This window comes from Labrus bergylta, chromosome 1 (genome assembly GCF_963930695.1).
Source record: "Labrus bergylta chromosome 1, fLabBer1.1, whole genome shotgun sequence".
Taxonomy (NCBI): domain Eukaryota; kingdom Metazoa; phylum Chordata; class Actinopteri; order Labriformes; family Labridae; genus Labrus; species Labrus bergylta.
This window is the reverse complement of record NC_089195.1, coordinates 25,971,745-25,981,024: the sequence shown is the minus strand read 5'-3', so window position 1 is coordinate 25,981,024 and position 9,280 is coordinate 25,971,745. Positions and strand designations below refer to the sequence as shown.

General features: G+C 39.2%; 1 protein-coding gene across 1 annotated transcript; it reads right to left on the bottom strand.

Moving 5' to 3' along the window:
• Positions 1–4,418: 4,418 nt before the first annotated feature.
• Positions 4,419–6,368, bottom strand: helt (helt bHLH transcription factor). The gene is made up of 4 exons (XM_020656789.2): positions 6,227–6,368; positions 5,540–5,644; positions 5,286–5,382; positions 4,419–5,012 (listed from the first exon to the last, which is right to left on the bottom strand). Exons 1-4 carry the CDS (start codon positions 6,251–6,253, stop codon positions 4,537–4,539), a joined length of 705 nt encoding a protein of 234 aa, XP_020512445.1. The 5' UTR covers positions 6,254–6,368; the 3' UTR covers positions 4,419–4,536.
• Positions 6,369–9,280: the final 2,912 nt, after the last annotated feature.

Below are 9,280 nucleotides of genomic sequence, written 5' to 3'. Positions count from 1 at the left end.
GCAGATTTTGTTGCTGATATCCTTCGGCCCAGCGTCTTTTTTTAATCTGCAGGAGCCAAAAAGAGAGAACATTTTGAGCTGAGAATTATGATTAATTATTTAATTTCTGCTTATGTCTAGAAACAATTCACATTTCTCCATGGATGAAACTCGTCATCAGATCAAGAAGTGTCACTTCTCACACTCCCACACAATCAAAAGGCCTTGATATGTGCCGTTTGTTTTCTTCCCCTCCTCACAGACTCCATTCATGTCTGCTCTCCTCTTCTTCTTACAGTGCCTGTCTTTCTTCAGACTCTGCTGGTGCCAAGGCCATGGCTGCTTCTCCCTGTCTGATGGGAAACTGTTGCTCATGCGCTGGGTTTGCTGCCAAGTTTTGGCATTATTGGTGAGAGGGGGGAGGAGGAGAAAGGGGGAAGGAGAAGGAGGGAGGGTGTACAGAGAGGGGGCCCTTTCAACCCTGTGAGATAGTGCTATCTGTGGTGGGAATGATCTTCATCCCTTTCTATTCCCCCCTTTTTTTTCTTAACACTCCCTCTATCTCAAACTGTTTCTATTTTCCGACTCTCCTCTGCCTCTCCCCCTCCCTCTCCTCTCCTCTCCCCCTCCCTCCTCTCTGTCTCTGTCTTTTCATGCAGGAGATCAGACAACCGTCCTGAGGTGAGCTGATGCCACTGCAGGACTTTTGATCACGACCACCACTGACTGTTGGATTTCTCACAGCTTGTGAACTGCTTTGGCTTCGCTTCCAAAGCTCCACTGTATAGACGTGTAAACACACACACACAGACACACACAAACACAGTTTGTCAGAAGCTTAGCTAACTGCCTGAGTCTGACTTCTGTGATCCCATGGGTGCAGAGATCAAAACAGGTGACACTTGTTGGTCCCTCGGCACTCTTTCTTTTTCCCTTGCGACCCTTCCTACAAAGATTGGAACTTTTTCGGATTTTTCTGGATTCACTGTCTTGCAAAGAGAAAGAAGAAAAGACTGATTCAGCTTATTGTCCGTTGGGGGTTCAGCTAACAGTTGGTTAGCTTAGCTTAGCATAAAGGCTTTCTGCACTATAGCACTTTATTTATATTGGTTGTATCAGGTGGTGTTGCACTGTCCTTTGTCTTTTTATTCATTCTGTTTTAGTGCACTGCTGTAAATCAAATGTCTCTTCCAATAAGGTCTGAACTGAACTGAACTGAAAAACAAGGTGAAATGAGAAACAGACAGCGCAGCTCTTTTAAAAAGTATCATATCTACCTGTAATATAAAGTGTGATTAATGAACACGTCACATCCCAGCTATTTAATCTGTAAGAAAACTGAAGATTTAACACAGGAAGGAATTTGCAGGTACTGTTTGAACTTCAGTCAGGTCTCAGTAAATATCTTTTTTTTTTTAAATATGGGCTGATTGCTTCAAGAATAACAATCCAGAAACTTCTTAAAAAATGAGTCACTTGAGTTAAAATTTTCAGACATTAATTCTAAGTTTAGTAATATTTACAAGTGAAATGTTTGATCATACATGTGCTTAAGTGCATGCTGCAGTTCCAGAAAAAGAAACGCATCTGACAAAAGTCGACATTTAAGAAAAACTAAACAATATACTGTATTTGTTATTCACAATAATCTTAGAATCAGTTAAACACATTTTATGCTTTGCCTGACACAAAAAAAAGTATAGATACCAGAAAATTAACAAATGTACTTTGTTCCTTTAACACATGAAACCTTTAATCTATTTTATGAAAACAAACATGTTTGATTTATTTCATAATACATACATTTATTCTATAAAATTTTAATAAATGTTTTTTCATAGAGGCAATAAAAGGTTCCACTTCATCTAATTATTATCAATTGTATTCCGTTCTTTAAAACACTTAAAACGTTATCCGAGATGAGAAAAGATGTCGGATTTGTCCTTTGGCTGTTGAAAAGTTACAGAAGCAGAAGAATCAAAAAGTGTGACAGATTTCTTAAAATATATTTAATTTTTTTAACAAGTCATATAAGACATCAATAAGTCCCAGTGGTCCCTTTATTGTTCCTCACACAACACTGAAACTTCTTTATACTTGCCGGACGTCGTTCTCATCAGTGTGTAAATAAAAAAAAACTCTTATGACGTTCCAGTGATGAATAATTTTTTTGAAAAGAGCGGATTGTTCATGTTCAGCATGTGATATTAATGTGAAAGACAAACATTCTCAAACTGAAGCTCTAGCACTGTGGCTCAGTTTACATGACAAAACATGACCTGGTTCCTTTTTTTTTTTTTATCCCTGCTCATTTTATTATTATTCATGTGATGTGCTGCAGCTAAATCTCTCTCATGTGGCTGAACATGAATCCTTTCTCCCGCTGCTCAGAGTCACCTTTTAAACCAATACTGGGCCCTATAGGGATCCAACTATTCAAAGCAGTCCTTCTTTTATCATTTGTCTCTTTTTTTCTGTCTGCATGCACTTTGTCTTTCATTTCTTTGATTTGCTTTCTTGCTGCATGCCTTTTTCTTTTTTTTTTTTTCGGTCAGGAGCTGGTTAATGGGGGTTTATCCAACCATCCAGGCGATTAATGTGGATTCATGCCTCCTTCATCAATCCATCCACCCAGAATCAATTCTTCAATCCATTAAATATGGACACACATGTAGACTAATTTAAGAGGATACCATCAACACCTTGCATGTTGCCTTTCATCAGACCAGCCAGGTATTCCAGCCATAATATGTCACAGGAGAGAAATACGTAATGATATTCTGCTTTGATAATTTAAGAGAAAACAGTGGAGAAAAGTCTGCTTCCTTGAAATCCTTTCAGAGAAACTTTGATTTCATGCTGATGATTATTTTTCTTCGTAATCACTCAAGGATTAAGCAGAAGGAGGCAGAGATTGTTCTCCTTTCAGATGCTCCACAATGGGCCTGCCTGGTTAAGAAAACAACAAGGAGTTCTTCCCCCTTTCTCTCCTTTTTTTTTAACTTCTCTTTTTACAATCTAACAAATACAACTTACTTAAAGGAACACAGAAGGAGCCTGGAAGCAGACTAATGCATTTATTGAGACTCTGTGGTCACATATATTAGACACAAGCTTGGCAAAAACAATCCTCTTTTGATCACAGTAATTCCCCTTTCTGTGGGAGGCAAAAAGCTTTTTTTTAAAGGCTAACTTTTCCCAATATGGCTTTTTCTTTAGAAAGTTTAAAAGGCTCACAAGCTCACAGAGATCTGTTTCCCTGTTGAGTAGAATGCTTGCGACATTTCTGCAGCTCTTTTATGTTTGAATGAATGAAGAAAAGACAATTTTTACATCTAAATAAGCATCAACTTTTACTTTTCTGCTTGAGATCCCTCTTTACTCCTGAATAGTCAACCTCATTTCCCTAAACGTGTCTTAAGCTCACAAAGAAGCTGACTTTGATTGCTTTTACACTTTCTTCTTTAATTCTTTGAGATCCTTAAAGGTGCACTGTGGCGTTTAGGTAGAGAAATGTACAGATAATGTGGTATATGTTTAAACTCTACACAAACTGTCCTCAGAGGAAAATTTGGTCTCTGGAAAGTTCTTTGAAGATAAAATGCTACACGAGTTATGTTATGTTAAGTTATGATGGGGGGCCCGCTATAGAGAAACCGTGACTCCCCTGGTAGCTTTTTAGCTCCAAACAGTGTTCTAGGGACCCATTTTTGTCTTAGAATAAAGTTTGTGTATTTAGTTTAGAAATAAAGCATTTCATTGTTTCACTTTTCCAATTTTCAAATTTCACTACCAAAACTTCATAATGCACCTTTAATATGAAACTTTTTCAATTTTCTTTTCAGTAATATCTGCACAGAAATCTTGCTTTTCTTATTTGGTCACAAAATGGTTTTGTGTTCAATAACAGACTTGTATTTTGAGGGAGGGGGTTGTTTGGTGATTAACAGCTTTGTTAACTGCAGGTTTGTTTAAGTCAGGAGCAGAATCATGGGGTCCAGTGGAAGGCTCATGTCTGCCCCCTGGTACCCGCTGTGACACCAATCAAACACGCAGATAATAGGACTGAGGAAAATATTGGAAATGAATGACACTATGTGACCATTTTTAGAATTTTTGTTCAAGTTAAAGCCCAGACTAACTTGTGAAAAGAAACCTGTCGTAAAAAAAAATCCCTCTGTCATGGTTAACTGTTTATTTTATGTCATAAAAACACAGCGCAGCTGTGCACTATGTGTAAGAAAAAATCACTATAATTTGGAAAAAGACAAACATTTGCATAGTTTCAAATGGAGATGTTTTCCATCCCTTCTCATTTAGTTGAATTGCTAACCTAAATATTTGAATCTTAGGAGAGCAACAGGATTATTGCTGCCTTTGGTTAAGTGAGAATGTACGCACATAGAGCTTCATCCAACAATTTAAAACTGAGTCATTGATGACAATATAAGCTGAGTTTTAGTCAGAAATATTTATTCACAAAATGTACAGGATATCTTTACATCATTCACAGAAATATAAATTAAAAACTCATTAAAACAGTGAACAGTGGGCTATTTACATGGCGTGCTGCGCACTGTGCAAACTGAACGTGTTCGCGTGCGTGTGACCGATAAAGTTGAAATAGTGGTGATCTAGTCCCTGCACGGGTGACAAGTATCCCGCGTGCTGCTGTGTGTGCGCAGAGAGTGGCACTGTTGGGTACGAGATGCCCGGACTGCGTGCAGAGCCGTGCCAGGAGAAGTGTCCCGGTGGACTCTGCTGGTACACGGACTCAGAGGGGCTGTGGCTTTGGTGCTCCGGGGAGGAGTGCAGCTGGCCGAGATAGTCACAGGGTTCTGGCATAGAGCCCACGGAGCCGAACACGGGATCAGTGACAACGCGGGACTTGGACTGTAAGAAGGCGAGGATCCGTGCGTACTTTATGTCTTTGGTTTCAGCCCTGTCCTCTGTGGTCAGGTAGTGGACCAGGTTCTTCATACACTCGTGGTATCCGTAGTGGAAGTAGTTTGCAAACTCAGCCAGAAGTTCACCTGCAATGAATTAAAGAAAGCAGCGATTACAACCCTGTCCATGTAATGATTCAGAGAAAAAGAAAAAGTCTGCAGCATCGTAGTTTTTTGTGACTCTATCCTGCTGCGCAAAACTGGACAAGCGACACAATGTATGGAAACATAACCCAAATATACATAAATACACAAATAATTCATATTTCTACTAATTCAGTTCCAAAGCAAAGTCCGCAGAGATCAGTGGTAGTAATGTGTGGTTGAGATGCGTAAAGCGTCTTTGAAAACTTTACGCACCCTTTTCTCTCCCTCGGGGGAAATCCGCTGAGTGGAGCGCGCGCAGATACTGAACTGTCATCTCCAAGATTTCTGCTTTCTCCAGTTTTCCAGAATTCTGCCAAAATACAATCATAAAAAAAAAAAATCCAACTTTAAAAAAATGTTTGCAAAGACACCATGATTACACATTTGATGACCATCTTCTAAACGCTTTCTTGCAGAATTGTCCACATGGAACAGTAGATCTACACTTAGTTAAAGTTTGACTTTACCTGTTTCGCCAGCGCCATTGGTACTGTTTTTCCTAGTTCATTGAGGCAGCGGTTAATGCGGTCCCGTCTTCGTTTCTCAATGACTTTATGAGAGATGGGAGTCCTCTGTGAAAAGAGAAAGAAACATGAGCACACAAATCCAACATTCTAAACCTCATTCACAGTTATTTTTCAAGCAGAAAATCGAAAAATTTAGCCATTATTAAAGGCATGAATGTAACTAAATCGCCTGCAGCTGCGAAATATATAGAAATTCAATATCTAAATCTCCCTGAGAGTTTTGCGCGCTGCGCGCTTTGGCGCTCCGGAGCGCGCGGCAGATATCAGCGCTCTGAGAAGTTTATCTCCTGTTGAAGTCCTGTTGGTATCCAATGAATCCTCATTAAGTAAGATTTAGCCCAAAGTGTGGGTCTATAACCCAATTTTTGACATCATGAGTAAAAGGTATACCGTAATGTTAGACTGGCTAGTTTGAATCAGAAGCGCGCTGTAGTTATTCTGTAACCGTGCACACTGAGCTGGTAGACAAAAGATCCCCCCTGAACTCGCGTGGAAATGACTCCAAGGTGTAGTTAAACAATAAAATATCAAAAACATTATTCCATAAAGTAACTAAAACGTGTCAAAAGTGCAGAGATGCCAAAAAAGTTCAGTCCTCGTAGTGCAGAGCGCACGTGGAGCGCGTACCTTCCTGTCTTTCATTTTTGATGCCATTGACGGAATCCTGTCAAACTTCTAGTAAAATCAGTTGAGCTGGACGTTGAGTGGATGTGTCGCTCTGGCAGGAGATGTAGCAGACTAAGGTTTGAGGGGAGAGCAGGTCCTTATAAAGGGATCATCCAGGAGCCTGTGGCATTCATGGTGTAAATTATTCCATGGGATTAGAGCCATGCATTGGGTAAATGTGTGCATTTAGGATCAGTTAAAGAAATAGTAAAAATCTAAAGCCATGGGCTAGCAGGGGGGCAAACCTGCTTTGTTAATCCACGTGGCTTTTCAAAAGACACGTGATTACTTTTGGAATATTATTTGCATAGTAACAACCCAGGCGGGAAATAAGAAGTGAGCGTTGGGATCGCCTGATCCGGCGGGGCGCACAGTGCGCACTGAAAACAAAGCCGGCGAAAAAAGAAACCCTCTTTCTTCCAACTCGCGTTTCTCACACGATCGCCTGTTTACAAATCCCAGCAAGCTATCTTAACTCTCGTCCAAGCCGGGTCCGAGTTTTAAGGCCTGTCCAGTGTCATTAGAGTAATTAAGTAAGCCTTTAATAGGCTGTTCCGCCAAGTTCAGGGGAGATCTTTTGGAGACGGAGTCCCCCCGTTTGTTCTCGGCGTTTCTCACACGACTTGCTGACACGTCCATCTTTTATGAGAGATGGCAAGCTTTTTGTTTACATTCTTTATTTTGTTGGACTCCTCGGCAGGTGTGTGATTAGCCCTGGCACACGAGCGTCGTCTGCGTCAGGGCCAGCGTCTCCAGCAGCCTCTGGCACACGAGGGTTACCCACCACTGGAGACTCTTTGGAGAGGCTCAATTTGTATCCTATTATCCTATAAGAAAATGTCTATTCAGTCGAATGAATAGTTTCATTGGCCTAAATTTTAATAATGCTGTGAAAGAAAGGGAGAAATAAAGAAGAATGCAGCTGGTGTGAACGCGCATTATTCCCCGTCACCTGCAAGATGGGTAGCCTGGAGACCCCTATTCATTTGCCTAATTTCGGTCAACTTAACAAACTTTGGGAGAAATTATACTGCCATTGTTATGAAGGGTGAAGCTTTCTGATCGAATTAACAGCATGTTTTGATCCGGTAAATGTCATTAGAAAGAAAGAAACAATCGCGTTTAAAGGGGCCTGGGTAATGCGCCAAGTGGAGACGCCAAAGCGCACACTGCACAAAGGCTGCTAGTAAATGCCACAGGGGACTTTTGTACCCTCACATTGCTCAAGTTTTTACCCCCAAACAAAGGGCATTATTTTATACTTGAATACATTTCATACAACAATTGGCTGTTTTCTTCAAACATATTTTCACAGCAAGGTTAACAACAGGTTTATTGTGTGCGCCCCTCGCAGACTCAAACTGCTCTCATGCGCCAAAACAGTTTGCTCCAATTCTTCTGCTTTCTTTTTTTTGTCACTGAGAACGTTTTAATCTGGAAACTTTCTCTGTGCTGGGATATATTTGATCCTGTGAGCGATGTCGAAGAATAAAAAGCAGCGGAGATCGAGAAAGAAAGGCTCACAAGACATCTGAAGAGTTTGGAGAGTTTTTAGAGCACCATGGAGAGAAAAGCGCGAGCGAGAGGGACGGGGGCATAAAATCCAATTACTTGACTGTGCAGTTTTAAACACTTTTTATGTGTTTGTCCTTTGAAATGTGTGGGGACTTGTGTGCTTGTGCTTTTAACAAAAACTGAATTAAGTAATGGAAGTTTTTCTGGCCGACTTTTTAACGCCCAGTGTTGCGTCAGTACGTGGCAAAAGGATGCGTCGGGATTTATTCTACTATTGTGATGTGAAAACTGTATTTGCGTGATAAATATTTTGTCAAAGTGTCTGACAACCTTATTTCATCACGTAGCGTCTGATATGTTTAATTTCAATAAAATATATGCTTATTCACCACGGATGTAATTATTATTTTCTACTCATATCTGTGGGACTAATGGTGGTGACATTGAGCCTGTGGTTTGAACACTGCAGGTTGATTTGGACCAGTTGTTTAATGAGTAATAATATGCCTTATAGACATGATTAAAAAATGATGTATCTAACCTCAACTTAAGGACGATTCTTTTTAAATGGGCTGCAAACATTACAAATGTGCATTTCAATTTAAACGTTTTTTTTTTGGAAAGATTAATTTTATCAGACGTCATTGCCTCTTACAGGCTCTCATGTGTAACATGGAACAGTATATGATTTATTAATAATAATAATTAATATTAAGTCACTGCTGTAACCTAGTGATAAAAAAGGGGAGAGAACTGCAGTAATGAATATTTTTTTTAAATGAAAAAAGAGAAATCCTATAACACAAAATACTTTCGCAACAGTATGAGGAAACAGAAAATTAAAAAAAATATATAAATAACAAGCCCAATTAGGCGTCCTTTGTATTAATCCAAAGCTAGCAGAGCCATTATTATTAATATTATTGTTGTTATTAAGTTTGTTTTTTGTTTCTGTCGATAGATCTTTGTCCCTAAGTGTCAGAGTGACTGTACCTGGTATATAGATTTATTTTAGTGTAGATTTTGTTGTTTTTCTGGCACCCTCTCTCTGTATGACACCTGACTACACATTCAACAACACTGATCCTGTTATCAGTGAATGATACCACTCAGGTCTATAAAAACCTAACAGAACTGAAGTTGAATTGATCAATGTTAGCTTTACTCCCATGCAGCACAAAGCAAGAAGACAAAGTATTAAAACCACTCTGATCTGTTACAGGAGGATTATAAATGAATTGGAGGCAAACAGATGAAAGTAAAAATTAGATCTGTAAAAACATAAAACAAGTATGTTGTAGACAGAATGTAAGTGTCTCCCTTATTTCAAACATTTCACAAAATATACCGTATAACCAAAAAGCTTTGACATTTTAGAAAAAAAAAATATGATATATATATAAATATATATATTATGATCTACCTTTTATTTTTGCTTATTTTTAGTTGTAGTAGAATTTTCTGATGGAAAAATATTTATAATGAATTTGACTAGTCTAA

Excerpts from the sequence above, each read along its gene's own strand:
- helt (XM_020656789.2), bottom strand. The coding sequence starts at position 6,253 with ATGGCATCAAAAATGAAAGACAGGAAG. Across the intron at positions 5,645-6,226 it reads CAAAAATGAAAGACAGGAAG|AGGACTCCCATCTCTCATAA; the intron begins GTACGCGCTCCA and ends CTCTTTTCACAG. Across the intron at positions 5,013-5,285 it reads CCCCCGAGGGAGAGAAAAGG|GTGAACTTCTGGCTGAGTTT; the intron begins GTGCGTAAAGTT and ends AATTCATTGCAG.